The 19,958-nt window shown below is 41.7% G+C and overlaps 1 protein-coding gene across 1 annotated transcript in view; it reads right to left on the bottom strand.

Annotated features, from left to right (window-relative positions):
• The window catches only part of LOC149070781 (uncharacterized), a 97,920-nt gene that overhangs the window by 49,634 nt on the left and 28,328 nt on the right, over nt 1-19,958 (bottom strand). The window contains exons 2-11 of the mRNA XM_089248477.1: nt 16,051-16,107; nt 11,106-11,240; nt 8,319-8,363; nt 7,299-7,361; nt 7,075-7,155; nt 6,885-6,962; nt 6,693-6,755; nt 5,313-5,390; nt 3,024-3,143; nt 2,056-2,109 (exon numbers count right to left, since the gene is read on the bottom strand). Coding sequence (XP_089104603.1) covers nt 2,056-2,109; nt 3,024-3,143; nt 5,313-5,390; nt 6,693-6,755; nt 6,885-6,962; nt 7,075-7,155; nt 7,299-7,361; nt 8,319-8,363; nt 11,106-11,240; nt 16,051-16,107 — 774 coding nt within the window. The remainder of the gene's footprint in view (nt 1-2,055; nt 2,110-3,023; nt 3,144-5,312; nt 5,391-6,692; nt 6,756-6,884; nt 6,963-7,074; nt 7,156-7,298; nt 7,362-8,318; nt 8,364-11,105; nt 11,241-16,050; nt 16,108-19,958) is intronic.

Here is a 19,958-nt window from a genome sequence, read left to right as displayed (position 1 = left end):
TGTGGGAAATTCCTTCTTATTTTAGACCCCAGGGACCTCTCAGTTACCGGAAACCACCCGAGGACCCACTGGCGAACCGGTAAGGGCCAGAGTGTTCGTTTAGTTCGGCAGTCGGCGGGTGGGGTCTTTCGGCTGTCGAACGAGAACGGGCCAGAGGTCGGGCTACTGATGTCCCACATAAATTAATTTCCCTCATGACGACGATGCCGCTATTTTCGTGGAGGGGTTTGATCCAATATATGTATAGTTGGGCGAGGCTTAGCCCAGTTTAAATTATTTTTATCGAAGAACTTCCCGGGGGAGTTGTTGCAAGTCTCGTTGTGCGGATACGAAAATATAGTGTTATACTCACTTATTTTCGGCGGGGGGCTGCAGACCTCCGTCGGAACAATTCATTTCATATTGTTATGTTAGTAATGTTTACATAATCGGGAGAGTCTGATCAGCTCTCCGGATTATGTCATGTTGCCAGATTCCAATGTAATTAAATTGTAATGTTTATAATAGTGACGCATGAATATGCAAATTCGATAAATTTGTTGAGGCGAAAAGGCCATGCGAGGACATGTGGTCCCAAACTTCTTGTAAAAGGGGAGTATAAATTCCTCCCTCTTTGTCTCTCACGTTGCGTTCGTCTAATCTTGTTCTGTTCAACTGAAGCCCTCTAGTAGGACGGTTCACCGTCTTACTACCGTATCTATTGGCCTTAGGCTGAATTGTTAAAATGCAATAATCTACATTATTTGAATCCGTTTTCCGGCAGGTCCGGAATCAAAATATAAAACAATCTTCACAGTCAAAGTTCTTCATTGCTGATCGAGGTGGTCCGGCCCTCAACCGAGAGGCCCCCGGAGCTGATCAAGGTGGTTCGGCCCTCAACCGAGAGGCCCCCTGGAGCTGATCAAGGTGGTTCGGCCCTCAACCAAGAGGCCCCCCGGAGCTGAGCAAGGTGGTCCGGCCCTCAACCGAGAGGCCCCCAGGAACTGATCAAGGTGTTCCGGTTCTCAACTGAGAAAACTCCTCTGGTATTTACGGAAAGGCTAACAACATCGGATGTCCGATCGCTGCACAGGTTGACTGTTGTTGATCATCAATTGGTGAGCCAGTATCTTTACTGCTAACGTCAAATAGAGGGCTCCAAGATATACTAATCCATTGTTAAAATTAACTAACCCATATAATTGAATAAATAATAATATTTCATGCGAAAGTTTGTTTCTAATCATTTTCCACTTGTCGTTTGCCACTTTATTGCTGGATATTTCGAACCGGGCAAGCAACTCCCATAAGGGACGTTGCACTAGCATATGTATACAACAATTTATTTATTTATAATGGTTTGTCATTATTTCAATCCTCCCAGTAATTAAAGAAAGCCAGGGCAGCGCCAAGTATTATAGCTAGCAGTGTTTGCCAATATTCATCTAGATGCATGATTCATGCATTAAAATCCAATTTTACCCCTCCAAATTTCATTGAGGAGTGAAAATACTCCGTCCAATTTGAGGTAATTCTTTTAATGGAGTTATTTCACACTGGTAAGTAAAAATAATAATAATAATACCCCCTCTATTATTACCCTCTACAGAAATACCCCTTAAAAATTTTGAGAGGAGTAAAATTGCTCTTCAAGATTATTTCTTCGGATTACACTTATAGCTAGTACATATATGAAATTGCTTTTCTGTGTGTGTGTGTGTTCTCTATGCAAATCTACAATTTTAAACGTATCGTTGCCAAATTTTGCATATATACTAAACCAGAGCCAACTTGAATGATAGGCTATTTTAAAAGTTTGCCAGAGCAGGGGAAAATACCCAAAATGGGCGAAAAACTGTCGGGCGAATGCTTCATGAGTCTCAACAATGACTTTTTAATTTTTACTTTGGTTGCAGGGGGTTCCCAAACAATGCGTTTCAGACATGTCTATTCCTTTACAATGGCTTGTAACTTCTTCAATGGTTCCAGTATAAGGAGAAAACCCGGGCAGCGCTGGGTATTATAGCTAGTGTGAAATAATTATGATTAACTTTTTTTCCATCTTATACAACTCACATCAGCACCTTTCCTGCCATGAAATCCTTGTGAACCTGCTTCGCCCTTTTCACCCTGAAAAAAAAAATAAAGTTTCGTATTCAAATTTATTATATGGAAATAAGCATACAAATAATGATGTACAGTGGAACCTCATTAAATTCCGCAGAGGAATGTGGACGAGGTGCACATGTGTGGTTTAGTAGTAGTACAGCCGAATCCTGTTACAATGAACTCAAGATCAACTTCCATCATTAATTTGAAAAATTCTTCCAAAATTTCCAGTTTATCTTCTAGAGAGAGAACTTTTCATTTTCTTGACATCGCGGATGGCAGATTTTACACAGGCAGCAACCAAAGCACCACAATGAAACAAAGTTTCAGGAGGAATGATTGGAAGAACTGATACAGTGCTGTACACCGGGTACAACTCTTATTGGCAGACCTGTATTCCCAAAATGCTTAAAATAGACTTTCCCCATCCTCTGGGGATAAAGCTGAAAACATTTGGGAGAAAAATTTCTGAAAGGACACATGGCTGTCAAAACAATTTTAACTTGTTTCTTTGGGACTCATCCCATAAACAAGCAATAAAACAAATCACTCAAGCACACACTCTAAATGGTCATCGATCAGCTCTATGGCTATTTTTGTATACGTCAGCAATCACCCTAAAATTTAGGGCTTTTGCAGTGATAATATGCAACTACATCTGTTTCAGCAACACGTTTTCACCATCCACAAAAATTTCATGCATTTGTTGGATACAAATGATTTTTAAAAAAATACTTAGTCGAAAAGAAAAGTCAAATAATTGAAGTTTTGAATAGAATAAATGAATTATTTTAACATTAAAATGTAGGAACACATCAATAGCAACCAAAGCCAAACGCTGTGTAAATGTGAATATCATATAACTGTGCAATGTATAAATGAGGTTCCACTGTATATAAAAATGTCACCATAAACTATGTAACTGTATTGTATACCTTTGATCCAGTCTCTCCATTATCTCCTTGTTTCGGGTAGACAGTCTCTTCTTCGCCTCCAGTCGCACCGTCTTCAGATGGACCTCTTTGGCCAACATCTCCAGGTGGACCTGCTTCACCCTTTGATATTACAATAACAGCATTATATAAATACAGATGAGAGCAAAAATGGGAATCGAAAACTTTTGTATCATTGAATTCCACAAGGTGAACATGGCGAAATTATCTACCATATAAGCATCGTACATATCAAGGATTTCATTTAAAGGGAAGAGACTCAATATTTTTCCTACTCACCATAATGTCTAATGAGGTTTGATGTTATGAATAGCCTACCTCTGAGGGTTTATCAAAAATTATTTTTTTAACTTTATTTCGCTAATACGATTCTTCTGTGTATAGTGTTAATGGAATCCAAACACTTGTTAGAATTTTATTTTTGATTACAAGAAATGTTCAAGATCCTTACTCTTCATACCAGTGGTTCTCAGCCTGGGTTTATATGGCCCTCTTGCGGTCTTGAGATATTCTAGGCGGCCCATACACACACAGGTGAAAATTAGATTAAAGGGGAGCCATGACAAGTGGTGAAAGGGGGAGGGCACATAGAGTTAAGAAGAAATAAAACTTTCAAGTGAAACAGAAAGCGGGAACAGTTGTGGTGGTTGAATGATTGGTTGGGTGGTTCATAGTGACAGACTCACATTGTGAGGACCCAGATTCGACCCCCCCCCCCATTGCCACAGTGGTGGTCTGCAGAAGCTAGTTTTCTGTGGTTCCCAACAATTTCGAGGTGCGAATGTGAGCTGATCCCCCACTGAAAAGTCTTGCCACAGAGAGCACAGGCTTACAATGAAATATTCAATCGTTACACTTCACTCACTCCACTTCTGAAATATAGATGGCAGCAGTGAAGGATCAGACACAACACTATGTATGCACTCAGACTGTTAGGTACACACACACAAGCACACTTCTGGCACAACTCAACCCGAACAAACAATTTTCATTCAACAACTCACTCTTTTGTTAATTGTCCATGGTGATAGACTGGAGTTGTGCTCGGTTTGGTTTGAAAGAAAGAACATAACCAGAATAATATGACTACTTCCAGAATCCAGGAGAGCTGTTCATACAACCGGGGCCATCTTCACTGATATGGGCATGGCACTGAGCCTCATGTCAGTAGAGATCTATCTACATGATGAGATCTTGTACTATGATTTCAAGCGTAAATATGTAAGCTGTTATTTCCAGCTAAGTATGCAGTTACCACAATTCTCAGGATAAGATAAAGCGATTTAGATAAAAGAAGCTTCCCAAGCTGTGGCGATGATTATTTGTACCTTAGCACCTATGAGTCTGATACAGAAGGATCTAGAAAATAAACAATTTGCATCACAACTGTTTTCTTTAACAATTTCACATCTAATTTGGGAGCACAAGGACCCCAAAATACTTTCAAATCCTTCTTTCAAGTTGTGATCAACTCAGGTGCAGATCTAGGGTGACTTATTGTTCAGTTTGTTGAATCTTTCTGTATTTTATGGGACAGATAAAAATTTCCCCTCATTTTTGGCTCTTTGGAGGGGCAGTTGTTCCATTGGTCTCACAACTCCCCCCCCTCCCTATCTGCACATTAGCCGAGGCATGCATCTTCAGCTGTGAATAAAGCCTAGGTAGATATTTTCAACTACGAATGGAGCCAAGAAGAGCACCATCAGCTGCAAATAAAGCTGAGGTGGTATCTCCAATTACAAATGAAGTAGAAGCAAACAGCTTCAGCAATGGAAGGAGTAGAAGCAGAGGGTCTTCAGCCTAGAATGAAGTGGAAGCAGACATCTCCAGCTGCATAGGAAATGGAGGCAGGCACTATCAGAAAGCAAGCAGAAACTATCAGCTGCGAATGAAGTGAAGGCAGACATCTTTAGCTTTGAATGGAGTGAAAGCAGGAATCTTAGGCTGCAGATGAAGCGGAGGCAAAGATTTTCACCTGCGAATGAAGCAAATACAGACACCATCAGCTGAGAATAAAGATGAGGCAGAGGAGAGATTGAGTGGAGGCTGACATTATGAGTTGCAAATAAAGCAGAAGTAGACATCATCAGCTGTGAATGTAGTGGAAAAAGGCATGATTAGGTTCGTTGTATGGGACAGATAAATTTTTTCCCTCATTTTTTGGCTCTGTGTGGATCCAGGGAAGAGGGGGGGGGGGCAATGAATCAGTGCATTGCTCAATTAACAGAATGTAGTTAGTATTTTGAAACTATTCCCTTTTGAAGTATTTACCTTTTGTCCTTTCTGTCCAACTGCGTCCTGGCCCTGCTGACCCTTGTAGCCTTTGTCTCCAGGAAATCCAACTGGCCCCTTCAAATGAAACATGAAAGAAATATGACACAATTGTTGTCTTTACATTGCCTCATTTCATATCTATATATTGTATAGCAAGATTTTATTCCACAATTCATATTTTACTGGGATATAATAAATATTGCAGCAGGGCTTGGCCGAATATTTTTTGAATCACGAGCACAGTCTATGCCCAGTATCGTAAGAGCAGTTAAATAGCAATTTCAATATTTTTTTTTTAGTAGTAGCAGTGCTTTTGACCAACCTCAGGCTGAAATGGCGGCTAAACTATTGGCACTGATGACCAAAATGTTCTATTGAGGTTCGCAGCAAAATCTGATTAATCATTTCTCTGATGAAGACTCAAAATTTCACTGACTTTTTTCCTTACCAAGACTCTGGAAGAAAGAAATATAATTCAAAATCTTATTCTTTTCCAAATTTGGAATTTGTGTTTTTCAAGTTTCCATTTTTCCCCCTCACACAGTTTTCCAGACTTTTAACAAATATTTGCATATTTCCCTGACCGTTTTTCACTTTCCTGACTTTTCAGGTTGCTGGAAACTCTGTCTATATAAGAACTGAAGTAACAGAACAAAATTTAGCCTGAAATTTTGCCCAAATTGGACTCAAATCTCGGGATGTATTCAGAATGTACCAGTGTTTTTGATATCTGCAGGTAGATCTCATTAACACAAATCCACTGTGGTTTTTAGGCCTTTTCTGGTCTGGGCACCAGGCTTGCAGCTCGCTTTTGTGTGTAATGAAACTGTCTTATACTATATCTTGAGAGGATCGCTGCTAATAGAAGCCAATGGTGTCTTCTGATAGGCACTTCTGAGACAACTCTGGTCATATCACCCTGGTTTCAATACCTCTTATGGTCTGGGCGCCAAGCTCGAGAGTACCTTTAGTAACAAAATAGTTTTCCGCTAGATCTCGAGAGGTTCGCAACAGAAGTAGAAGCCAATGGTGTTGTCTGATAGATATTTTCAAGATAAAACTAATGATAGCAGTCTGGTTTTAATACCTCTGTGCGTGTGGGCACGGCTTGTAACTACATCTCTGGAAGCATGCAACACAAATAGACAACATTGGTATTATTTAGTGGCTGTTTCAAAGACATCCGATTATACCAATATCATTAAGTCAGTACCTATCACGTGATTCAAGCTACAAGAAATGTGTTCACATCAAAACTTACGACAGTATCTATAGCACAGCCTACCTCAATTTGTTTTCTTTTTTGATTGGTCAAGCCCTGTATTACGGCACAATTTTCCTCTATTATTTAGTTAGTATCACAAAATTACAACTCACAGAATATCCAGGTTCGCCTCTTATTCCTTTCTCTCCTGCGAAACCTGGAAGTCCTAGATAACCCTGGAGAGAAAAAAGTGATATGATACCATACTGAATGAATAGCACTTACTGTTTTACATTTGACATAAAAAAGAGAGAGAGAGAGAAAACAAAACGGAAACACATTCATGACGTAATATGTATACTTACGGGTAGACCAGGGTTTCCAGACTCTCCTTCTTCACCTTTAGTACCAATTGAGTTGATTCCACCTTCACCAGGATCACCCTATAGATATATATATATATATATATATATATGTATGTGTGTGCGTTAATGATAAATGCCCTCTACCAAATAACATCAATTTATTTTTTTCTTAAATATGAACGACACTCACTTTGGCTCCATAATCTCCGCTATTACCAGGTGGTCCTGGGGGACCAGGGAATCCAGAAGGTCCTGGTAGACCAGGGCGACCCTAAAAAAAAGAAGCCATAATTCAATGAGAATTTCATCTTTTTTTTGACAAAATAAGCATTTAAAAAAATCAATTGATTGAAAAATTACTGCAGAATTTGTTATATTGAATACAGTTGAAGGATGCAACATGAAAAAACTTACATCAGTCCCGTTACAACCTGGTAAACCTGGATCACCCGGTGGTCCATCAGGTCCTGGTAATCCCTGCAATGAATTCAGATTTTGACTGAACAAAATCATTGATATTGTATACAAAACACAAGTTATGGACCCCATTTCTACTTTCATAATCAATACTGTGTCAGATATGTAAGTGTACATGCTTCATATAGCTGTACTGCCTCTTAGTCCGTGTTGATGGCGAACCCTCCTTCGCACTTCTTCTTGTGCGTAGCTTAATTTCAATTTTAAACCTTGTACTGTTGATATGTAAACATGTCTTCTATCTCATTTTGTACTCTTTACTTATATTGTAAATTAATAAATCGTTAAGTTTTTAATATGCTTTATCTTGTGACTACTACTACTAAACCAGACATGCATCTCGTCCATATTCCTCTGCGGAACATGTAATGAATTGGTACATGTTGGAATGTGTGTGTGTATGTATAGTGAACCTTCCGCACAGTTTGTTTCTGAGTAATGCTTGTTATGTGTAGTGTTGCCATCTGCAATCAATTTTTTGAACTATGAGTTTTTTCTCAACTCATAGCAAGTGATGGGTGATGAATGAATAATTTTAAGGTTGTAGGTCTGTTGCTCTCTGCGGCGAGACTTTTTAACAGGGAGATCGGCTCGCATTCACACCTCGAAGTTGGAAATCGCAGAAAATCAACTTCAGCCAACCACTACTGCGGTGACGGTTTGAACTCGGATCCTCTTGATGCAAGTCTGTCACTATGACCACTCGACCACCACAGTGGCTTTATCTTGTGACTACATAACACAACATATCACGTCTCGGTCACAAGCACCCGTGGCATAGAAGTTTCATGTGTTGTGTCTGTGAGATGGTGCAAAAGCTTTAAAAAATAATTTTCAACAGTTTCTTTTTCAGAAAATTTCATTCTTCTTCTTCTTCTTTAGTTATTTCTAGGCAATACCGAATTAAACATTTAATGAATAAATTACTAGCAAACTGATGTTTGAAAATTTACTTACGGGGATACCTGCATGTCCTTCAAATCCAGGAACTCCAGTTTCACCCTGAAAAATACAATAAAGAAAGTCAAGGATACTGAGGATTTCCACCGATTTAATAAATCATGTGCAATGTCAATAATTAAAATGACAATGAGAATCATGAAAATCTTGCTCAAGGAACAGGCCCATCATTTAGGGGGGGGCGTTGTCCCCCCCCCCCCGGCTTTTGAAAATAATAAATAAAAATGGTATATACATATACAAATATATATATACATATACATATATATATATACATACATTCAGTACACGTGCTTTGCCCCCCCCCCTGGAAAAAGTTGACGGCCGTGTCAAAGAAGACCAGGGGCATAGCCAGAAATTTCGTTCGGGGGGAGATCAAAGTGATAGAACAATAGATTTGGCCATCTTTTTCCCTTTTTTCAGTCATTTTCTCACATTTTGGGGGGGGACTGACCCCCCAAGTCCACCCCTCCTTGCTACGCTCTTGAGGAAGACGACAAAAACTGAAAAAAAATTAATGAAATATGGAGATGGCTTAAACATGAAATTGTGGGGGGGGGGGGGGGATTACCATGGCTCTAGCCTACAGGCCTGGACAAATTTCGCTATTTATTCCAGAATTATAACTTTTTTTATACCATAAATTCACTATAGCGAAGCAACTGCAAAAATTATAGCAATGGGATTCCAGGATGTGTGGGTAAGGCTATAGGCCAAACACGAGATTAAAGTTCAGCGGAAAACTTGAGAATTATGGAAATTATGTTCTAGGAAGACTGTAGGAATCATTTATTCTTTGATGGACATGAAAATCACAAAACTAATATGGCCACAAGAGAAAAGTTCTTTGATTCTCATGCTTTCATGAAACTCAAATTCTTGGATGACCAAAAGCGTGAAGTTCTTAAAAAATCATGGAAATTGTGAAATTCATATTCTGATGACCACGAGAATCGTGAAATTCATATTCTGATGACCACGAGAATAGTAAAATTTATATTTCTTAAATGACTATGAGAATCATGAAATTCTTAGAATTAAAAAACCCATATTTTTTTATGATAATCTTAATTTTCATGAGAATCCCAAAACAAACATTCCTGGATGACCACGAGAATCACGAAACTCTCATTTTCTGGTAAGACCACGAGGATCACAAAAATCATGTTACTGTAGGGTTGTCAGAATTACAAAACACATGTGCTTAGATGGTCACAAGAATCATGGAGCCCTTCTTATACTTCTTATACAACCATGAGAATCACACGTGAAGCCCTTCTTGGATGACAACGAGAATCATGAAACTAATATTTTTAAGAGGTGCCAGCAAAACGGGCTGAAAATTACCAGTCGTCCTGTATATATGGGGCTCAAACCTGTACGCAGGTAGAGGAGAGAGTTTCATTGCATTCCTCAGTAATTATTGAAAGGAGGCACCTCAGCTTCCCCCCCCCCCAAAATTTATTGGGAGGGGCATGGAAAATAGTTTTATAAGATCTATCGTGGTCATCTTAACTTTGATACTTCCGACAAACCATCCCACATCTCCAGAAGACTCATTCCCTTCAAATATGGCTTCTTTCCTCATGCCATTTGGTGAATGAACAAACTCCCCAGTTTTATAACTGGGGAGTTTCCACTCCCCCACTATTACTAGTTTTTTTTTCTCACAATATCAAACGATATCTACGTCTCATTCAACCACATTCTCTTGTAACAGGCCTAGGGCCAACAATATTGTATAAATAAATAGCTTCAGGCCCCAGGTTCCAGCGCCTATCATATTCTTGGATGACGAAAAGTCAAGTACTGGGAAGAAATCATGTTCTTGGATCACCATGAGAGTCCAGTTTTTGGGTGACCATGAAAATCGCGCTCTTGGATGGTCACGAAAACTGCATAATCAAATGGCAATAATGAGAACCAAGAAACCAGTAATCTTGATGAATGACCCCACGGGAATAATGGAACCCATAGATGCTGGAACTGGGCCTATTTCAGGCCCCCAATAAATTTTGAGGGGGGCTGAGTAACCCCCCAAAATATTTCATGATTACACAATTCTCCTTGTGTACCCCTCCCCTTCCTACAATCCCTAGGGATTGAGCCCTGTATATACGAGACAACAGGCGCAACTTTCAGGCCCCCCACCTCAATTTTTTCATGTCGATGCCCCCTGACGAAATTCATACTCTTGGGGGAACCACAATAATGATAATACTCTAGGACAGTGATTCCCAACGTGGGCGTTAACGCCTCCTGGGGGCGATGGAATGTTCCGGGGTGGGGGCGGTGGAAGCTACGGGTATAGCATAGGGTTCTATGGGTTAGATTGCGTAGCGAGGGGGGGGGGGATTAGGGGTCTGCCCCTCCGAAATGTGAGAAAATGACCGAAAAAAGGGAAAAAGATGGCCAAATCTATTGTTCTATCACTTTGGCCACCCCCCCCCCGAACAAAATTTCTGGCTACGCCCCTGGTTGGGGGGCGATGACAGAAACAAATTTCTGAAGAAGGGGGCGGTGGGCATGGCCCCACATCCTGGAGCGGGGCCCCTAGGCTGGGATCTTTTGCCTGGGGGGCCTCGAGTGCCCTGGGGGACCCCCATCCCTTCCCATGATAATAATGCTCTGGTTAAACTTTTTGAGATTGAGCATCTGAATTGGTAGGAAGGCACATCCAGGCAGTTCGGGGCTCATGACGCTGTTAAAACGGGCCCCGTGTAGAAAATATTTTTCTCTCTGAAATTAAGAAGCTCTGAATTAAAAAAAAAGTGATAAACTTACCCTTAATCCCTTTGGTCCAACTGCTCCGTATTCGCCAAAATCACCTTTGGGGCCCCTGCGTCCGAATGGGCCTTCGAATCCGGTTTCTCCAGGAAATCCAGGAGATCCTTGTAAACCTGGGATGCCAGGAGCACCCTAAAAAAAAAAAATCGTAACAATTAATTAATAAATAATATTGGTAATTGAAAAATTTAAAAAAAAAAAAAATCTTGTATTTGGTTATGCCATCTATCGGACAGCCAAAAAAATTGAAACCAAACAGATTTTTTGTAGCAGGTGCTGCCATCTATCGTGTAACCAAGCAGTTTCGGTGACTTTCCCTCAGAGCTTTTCCAATAGAAAAAAGCCAGTGGTAACCCAAAAATATTGAATCGCCACACTCCCGAAACAACAAGAAATACAGGTAGTGCCGTCTTAACACATGGGCCCACCCGGGCACGGCCCGGGGGCCTCAAGAGAACAGGGGGGCCTCACAAAAATGAGATCCAGTAAAAAATTTCTAGAATTTACCAGTTAGAGCCTCAGAAAAACCACTTGGCCCGGGGGCCCACGATGCTTTTAAGACGGCCCTGCCTACAGGTCCATACGGCAACCATATGTCCCGGAAAATTTTTGTTGGTAATATGCTGTGTTTTGAAAGCCCCTTTTCGTCTCTGTAACAATTTGAGCAATCGCAGTGATGAAGGAAATCAATTTTTTTTCCCAATATTTAGTTTGCCGTCAGACGCGGCTCGTGGCATCACCTCCTAGATTCCTTCTAGAACCTCCATGAGACAGTGATGGTAACCTCTTCCAGCAAAATTTCCCTTTTGATTAAATTTTTCCAAGGCAATCCGAAAAATGTGCTGCCATCTATCGGGGGAACTACGTAATCAAGTATTTTACAATAAAAAAGTATTATATATATATATATTTTTTTTTTTTTTTCAAAAAATTTCTTTATTTTTTTTTCAAAAAATTCTTTTGTTTGATGAACTCCCAAAATTTCCAACAAATGCTAAGAAATTTCCCACTTGGACAAATTTTAGCCAATTTTTCCCACGAGTTACCATCACTGCTAGGAGGTAATGTTCGTGGTCACGGGTATTTTTGGGAGAGCAGATATCCAAAAATATACCGTCATCTATCGGTGATATGTAGTCAAGTACAAGCAGAGCCGAAACTAGGAATTTTGCGCCCCGGGACAAACATGATTTTGCCACTCCCACCACTTTAAAAATTCGATAATTTTATATAATGGTGCTTTTTTTCCCCTCCCCCAAAACTTGCCGCCCCCTAAATTTTTCCTCCCGGGGAAATCCAGCACCTCCTACAGATAGAGGTGTATCTATCTCTAGGAGGTTCTGGGCACAATCACCCAGTCTGCTCCCTCCCCTCTAGTTCCGCCCCTGAGTACATGTTACTATTTACAATCAAATACAAAAACCAAACTGGTACACCTGCCTAATATCGAGCACACAGAAGTGCCGCAACACGACGTGGCATGGACTCGACTAATTTCTGAAGTAGTGCTGGAGGTAATTGACACCACGAATCCTGCAGGGCTGTCCATAAATAACCCGCAGGAGTAAGAGGGGGTGGAGATCTCTTCTCAACAGCACGTTGCAAGGCATCCCAGATATGTTCAATAATGTTCATGTCTGGGGATTTAGGTGGCCAGCGGAAGTGTCTAAAGTCAGAAGAGTGTTCCTGGAGCCACTTTGTAGCAATTCTGGACGTGTGGGGTGTCGCATTGTCCTGCTGAAATTGTCCAAGTCCGTCGGAATGCACAATGGACATGAATGGGTTGCAGGTGATCAGACAGGATGCTTACGTACCTGTCAGAGTCGTATCTAGACGTATCAAGGGTCCCATATCACACCAACTGCACACCCCCCATACCATCGCAGAGCCTCCACTAGCTTGAACAGTCCCCTGTTGACATGTAGGGTCCATGGATTCATGAGGTTGTCTCCATACCCGTACACGCCCATCAGCTCGAAGCAATTGGAACTGAGACTCGTCAGACCAGGCAACGTGTTTCCAGTCCTCAACAGTCCAATGTCGGTGTTGTCGGGCCCAGGCAAGGTGTAAAGCTTTGCGTCGTGCAGTCATCAAGGGTACGCGAGTGAGCCTTCGGCTCCGAAAGCTCATATCGGTGATGTTTCGTTGAATGGTTCGCACGCTGACACTTGTTGATGGGCCAGCATTGAAATCTGCAGCAATTTGCGGAAGGGTTGCACGTCTGTCACGTTTAATGATTCTCGTCAGTCGTCGTTGGTCCCGTTCTTGCATGATCTTTTTCCGGACACAGCGATGTCGTAGATTTGATTTTTCACCGCATTCCCGATATTCACGGTACACTCGTGAAATGGTCGTACGCGAAAATCCAAATTTCATCGCTACCTCGGAGATGCTATGTCGTTCCCATCTCTCGTGCGCCGACTATACCACCACGTTCAAACTCACTTAAATCTCGATAATCTGCCATTGTAGCAGCAGTAACCGATCTAACAACTATGCCAGACACTTGTTGTGTTACATAGGCGTTGCCGACCGCAGCGCCGTACTCTGATTGGTTCCATATCTCTTTATTTGCATACGCATGCCTGTACCAGATTTTTTGGCTCTTCAGTTTAATTATTTTTTAATATTCAAATATGTATATTCTAATTTTTTTTTTAAATTCAAAAGATACAACAGATTTAAAAGGTAACTGATAGATGGCAGCATCAACATCCGGGATGCGTTTTTTTTTGCGCGGCCAAAATGAGCGTGATAACCTGTGTTAACTATCCCCTTTCTCCCTCCTCCCATGTTCCTCGATAATAAGCAGTGATGGTAACTCGTGGGAAATTTCCCATATTCATGGGAAAATTTGGCCAAAATGCAATATATATATATATATATATATATATATACATATATATAACTTTTCTCTTGTAAAATACTTGATTACATATGTTCCCTGCTAGATGGCAGCACATTTTTTGGAATGCATGGGGAAAATTTATCCAACAGAAAAATTTTTGAGGGAAATTTTGCTGGAAGAGGTTACCATCACTGGTAATAAGGGCACCTCCTTTGGCCGCACGACGGAAAGCGCCTAAAGAGTAGGGTGACCATAAGTCCCGTATTTCCCGGGACAGTCCCGGTATTTTCTGTTTTTTTGGCTGTCCCGACTTTTTAGCAAAAGTGTCCCGGTTTTTCCCGTATTTTGCACGAAGCCTACTTGAATTTTTGTTCTTTATTGAAGTCAAAGATTGAAATTATTTTCAACTTATAAATTATATTATGATAACTACAACTATAAATGAGTACATGAATCTCCCACATTTGTCTTAGTGAAATTTTTTTTTCCGTGGAATTCATTTTAATCCACTGCAATTAGCAGTAATGCTGCATTTCCCGCCATTGTGATTTCTCCATCATTTCAACAATATTTGGCGACTTTGTTAGGTTTTGGCGTTATTTTTGGCGATAATTGGCAATGTCCCGTATTTTCCCGTATTTGGAATCCCAATGGCCCGTATTTCTCTCGAGGAAATATGGTCAGCCTACTAAAGAGGAAAGAAGAACATGTATCTTCCCATGGAAAGATCTGCCGAACCTTTACCATATTACCTGTACTTTACGGGACACTTTTTTTTTTATCAGTTGCCTTTTGGAAATATTTATTTTCTAATATAACAAATTCATTTGAAAAAAAAAATTAACGGCATTAAGTTGGTACTAAATCCATTTGAATCATTGAATTAATGACTTGAAATTTTCAAGGGGGGAACGCGCCGTCGCTCCTCCCTCACGAGCAAAGCTGCATTTGTTTGTTCCTCCTTCACCACTGTGGCGACGGCTTGGTTCGAGCCCGATTCCTCGCGATTCGAGTCCGTCACTATGACCACTCGACCACCACAGCGGCGAATCTGGTAAATCTACATTAGACAACAGCAATTCCAACGCCCTACAACCATAAGGCCTTCTGTAAGCCGCTGTTACAGCCCCGAGAGAGAGCAGGACTACGATCATAGAGGAGATATAGGGCATTTCTCCTCTAAACCTTCTAAACCTGCAATGGATGAAGAACATAAATGCAGGATTTTAGCAAAAAAAAAAGCCCCGTTTTAGAATAAGGGTGGGGGGGGGGGGATGAAGCGACTGAACATTTTGTAACAATTATATGTGAAAGAAAAAAAACAGATTTGTCCCAGTTTAGCAATACCCATTTACCATACGTCCCGCTCGACCAAATGGATGTATAGTAACGGGACTTGCAAACGGGACTTTTTTATCGGATATTGTTATTAGATGTGATTATATCGATGTGGTCACATTAAGCGGCGTGGATATGGCCCCCATATCCCGGAGCAGGGGCAGGGCCTCTAGACTGGAATGTTTGGTGGGCCCCCCAAGATAGACTTTCCACGGGCTAAATAGTAAATTTATAGCATGATAAAACAAAAAAAGGAAGGCAATTGTCCCTGGCCCCAGAGCTGCAGCCCTGCCAGTCCCGCCCTTGTGGGGGCCATGTAGTTTTCCAGCAGTAGTCCAGTAGTTTTTCTTTTATGGTCATTTCAAGGCGGAACTTTAATTATACGACCCTGCCAGTCGTTGTAATGGAATTTTCGTTATAATGTGGGATCGTTATAACGAGCGTCGACTGCATATTGATTGCAAGTAGAATTTCGATGAAATTAGATTATATGATAATAATATACCGAGTAAGTAACTCAGTTGAGTAAAGAAATTTTTTTTGTTTTGTTTCCGTGGAGAAAAATGGACAAATTACTTGTTTGGATGTTTTTACTTTGGAGGAGCTCCCGCGATCCCCCCACCCCCAATCCGGTTCATTCCCTCACACTTTCGAGACCCACACTTTGGGAACCACTATATATTAAGCTATTTTCACAGTTTTCTTATTTCATGATCTACAATTTTTCTTTTGAGGAAACAAAAATAATGTACTCACCGTTTCTCCTTTTTCTCCTGGACAGAAACATGGCTGAACAACACACCCTTTACATGCCTGCAAAGAAACAAAAAAAAAGAAGAAATTAACATAATCTCAAACAGTGCCGTCTTAACGCATGGGCCCACCCGGGCAGGGCTCAAAGGATGAGGGGTGGGGGGTACCCTCATGTGCAGCAGATGGGGGCCTCGTGATGATGAGATCTCGTTAAGACTTTGATTTGAGACCTGTAACTTGAATTACAGCTCACTATATCGCGTATATATATCTCTGAACTTTCACGACGTTCAAATGGAATTTTTGCATAATTTTTGCATTATATATATCTGGCAATCACAAATTATTGGAAATAAAGTTTATATTTCTCGCGCATGCGCAATTAAAAATTCATTTACTTAAAATGCGCATATCTCAATGGATGATAAATTACCAAATTCTAAATTTCTATATACATGGTATTTCCAGGGCCGGATCTTGAATCCTGCGAACTGCGCAGCCGCAGAAGGCGCCAACTGAAAGAGGGGGGGGGGGCAACTTTTTAAAGCGCTAACTAAAGGGAAGGGGCGATTCTTTATTACCAATATATCAGGGTTGGCTAACTTCTTTGTGTTCGCGGGACAACATAATGCTCTGCTATAGCGTCGCGGGCCGCATCAGTGGTGCAACTTCGGTGTATAAGCCGCTCCATTATTAATTTAATTAATTAGTTGGATATTAGATTAATTTCGTCAGTAGAAATAAGAAGTTTGTGAATCAAGGGATCTGCTGTTGGAACCTGCACTTGGAACCTTAATTTTTTCGCGGTACTTTTACCTTGTCGCGGGCCGCACAAAATCACTTCACGGGCCTCATGCTACCCGCGGGTCAGCTGTTGGCCACCCCTGAAATATGTCATTCGCTTACACTTGAAAAACTGTCCAGATCCGGCCCTGATTTTCTGTGAATTTCATAAAAATTGGTTGAAAACTCCGCGTGTTATACGCAAAAAAAAAACTTGAGATGAAAATTGGAATATTTATATCCTGGGCCGCAACTAGATACTTTGTTACCCGGGGTGAGCACCCATTTTGGCATTCAAGAAGCAGTTAAAGGGTGAGTTCGGCTTCCCCCCTCCTTTAGTCCAAAGCCCGGGGTACCAGACCCCCCCCCCCTCCCAGTTGCGGACCTGTTTATATCTTCGTGAATATTTGCGCTATTTTCATGAAAATGCACGCAAGTATTGCACAAAGTTGGTACAATATTTTGTGGAGGTTAGAAATCATTTTTGCAATATCTCATATAGGGTTGTGTGATCAAAAAAAGCTTTTTTTTCTTCCTTATTTAGTTTTTTCACAGACCCACTACTACATGCACTCGTGACTAAACTCTCACTGAAAATTTATGAGCGCAAGCGTGGGGTTCACGTGATCGAAGTTTCAGAACGATTTTCTATAAATTCGAACAAAAAATGCTTATAAACTCCAAAAAGGACATAGGCTTTTGGCAATACAGTGTATTTTTCGAGCAGAAACTCCGCCGCAACTTCAGACTTCTCTCGAAACCTGGCAACCACTAAGGTGCAGCGCCGTCTTAACGTATGTAGTGGTGGGTTGGTAAGATACGGAGATAGAGATGGGAAGAGTTCAGGGTACATGGGTTCAAACCTACCCATCTCCAGACAGTTACACTTTTGCCGCTGTGGTGGTCGAGGGGTTATAGTGACGGACTCGCGATGCGAGGATCCGGGTTCGAACCCCATAGTGGTGGTCGGCTGAAGTTGGTTTTCTGTGGTTCCCAACTTCAAGGCGCAAATGCGAGCCGATCTCCCCGTTAAAAAGTCTCGCCACAGAGAGCAACAGTCCTACAACGATAAATCATTCAATCATAACACTTCACTCATAGTTAGAAAAACTGGTGGCAGATGGCAGCACTACACATAACAAGCCTTACAGAGAAACAAAAAAACTTCACGTCAGGTTTCACTACACGTACACGCACATTCCCGCATGTACCGATTCGGGGAGGGGGACACCAAAGTGATAGAACAAAAGATTTATCCATCTTTTTCCCTTTTTTGGTAATTTTCTCACATTTCGGGGTCGCCCCCCCCCCCCGCTACGCCCTTGAAGCCACTCATTCTATCATCAACTCAGCGGGTTGTCCATTCTACCTCGTATCATCAACTCACCAGTGCCGTCTTAAGGCATGGGCCCACCCGAACAAAGACCGGGGCCTCAGGAGAAAAAGGGCCCCACAAAAATGAGGTCTGCTTGGGCCACGGTTGGTATGGAGATAGAGTCTCAGAAAAATCCCTTGGCCAAGGGGGCCCCATGATGCTGTTAAGACGGCGCTGCAACTCACGTTGCTCACTCTGTAACACACTCAATCGACTGGTCGCTCACTTTGTCATTCACTCACTCACTCAATAGTTTGCTCACTCACCAGCACTAACCACTGTACCAATTATCGCTCGCTGACTCGTGACGAACTGTTGCTGGTGAATTTTCCGTAAACCCTCGAAATCTGGCAACCACTAAGGTGTTGTCCCCGGACAGTTGGTTACTTATTCCTAACACATTACACAACCTTTTATATGATGATGATGATAAAACACATCATTCCAGTATTAATCACCGCATCAAAAAAGTCTTCCGCAAAAACCTAATGAAAAAAAAACAAAATAATAATAATTTGCATAATAATGATAATAGTTATTATTGTGCGAATAGTCCTTCCGTCTCTCACAAACGTAGGCGCGGCCGCCTAAAAATGGCGACCGGTCGGTTTCGTTGAATAATAGTGAGCAACGTGTGGAATGAAATAACATGCACACAACATGAAAAGGAAGACATGTTGAAAAAAAAAAAATTAAGGTCGGTGAGAGGGAAGAAGAAGAAGAAGAAGCGGGCTCTTGTGCGGCCCACTCTTTATATGCGTGGCCTTTTTTTTCTGTTCGGAGAATCAACACATTTCAAGGAGATTCTTCTCCTTCGCACGGAATCGCTGTTTTGTCACGGCCAGGAATAGAAATGGAAATGAAGAAGTGAGAGCTCGTTCGTAAACGAGAAGATGCAAAAACGAAAAAAAAACCCATCACATGGGGATCATTGACTAATTTAGCAGATCCCAGACCCCTTCCCCCCCTACCGGTATGCAATGCATGCAACAAAAGTAATAATAGAGCAGTTCGCCTCACGGCAAGGGTGCTGTCAACCTTTAGGATAGCGTGCGGGCCATTTCGAACGCGTCACGGGCCGCCACTTAAGTGATCTGGAACAGCACCACGGGTCAGAGTGTGACGCGGGTAACACAAATGAATTTGAAAATGCGCCGCAGGTCACTTGAGTGCTCCGGAACTGCGCCGTGGGGCACTCAAGTGATCTGCAAATGTGCTGTGGGCCGCTCCAGTGACCTATAAATGTGTCGCGGGTCCCTAAAGTGATCTTACATGATCTGTGAATGTGCCACGGATTGCTTGAGCGATCTAAAATGGTGTTATGGGTTACTCGAATGATCTGTGAATGTGCCACGGATTGCTTGAGCGATCTAAAATGGTGTTATGGGTTACTCGAATGATCTGTGAATGTGCCACGGATTGCTTGAGCGATCTAAAATTGTGTTATGGGTTACTCGAATGACCTGTGAATATGCCGCGGGGTCAATTAAGTGGTCCGGGAATATGCTGCGGGCCGCTTGTGTGAACTGGAAATGTGCCGTGAGTCACTCACTAGATCTGTGAATATGCCGCGGGTCCCTCAGTTATCCTGAACTGTGCCGTAGGTGACTTAAGTGATCAGTAATATGCCTTAAGTGATCTAGAAATGTACCTCGGGTCACTTACGTGATCTGCGAATGTGCTACGGATTGCTTGAGTGATCTAGAACTGTGTCACGGGTGGGCCGCTTAAGTGATCGGGAACAGCACCACAC

Source organism: Pholcus phalangioides, unplaced genomic scaffold (genome assembly GCF_987345545.1).
Source record: "Pholcus phalangioides strain wild (caught in Gottingen) unplaced genomic scaffold, Ppha-v1.0 ptg000020l_1, whole genome shotgun sequence".
NCBI classification, from domain to species: domain Eukaryota; kingdom Metazoa; phylum Arthropoda; class Arachnida; order Araneae; family Pholcidae; genus Pholcus; species Pholcus phalangioides.
Note: the sequence above shows the minus strand (reverse complement) of the source record. Positions and strands in the feature narration are given on the sequence as shown.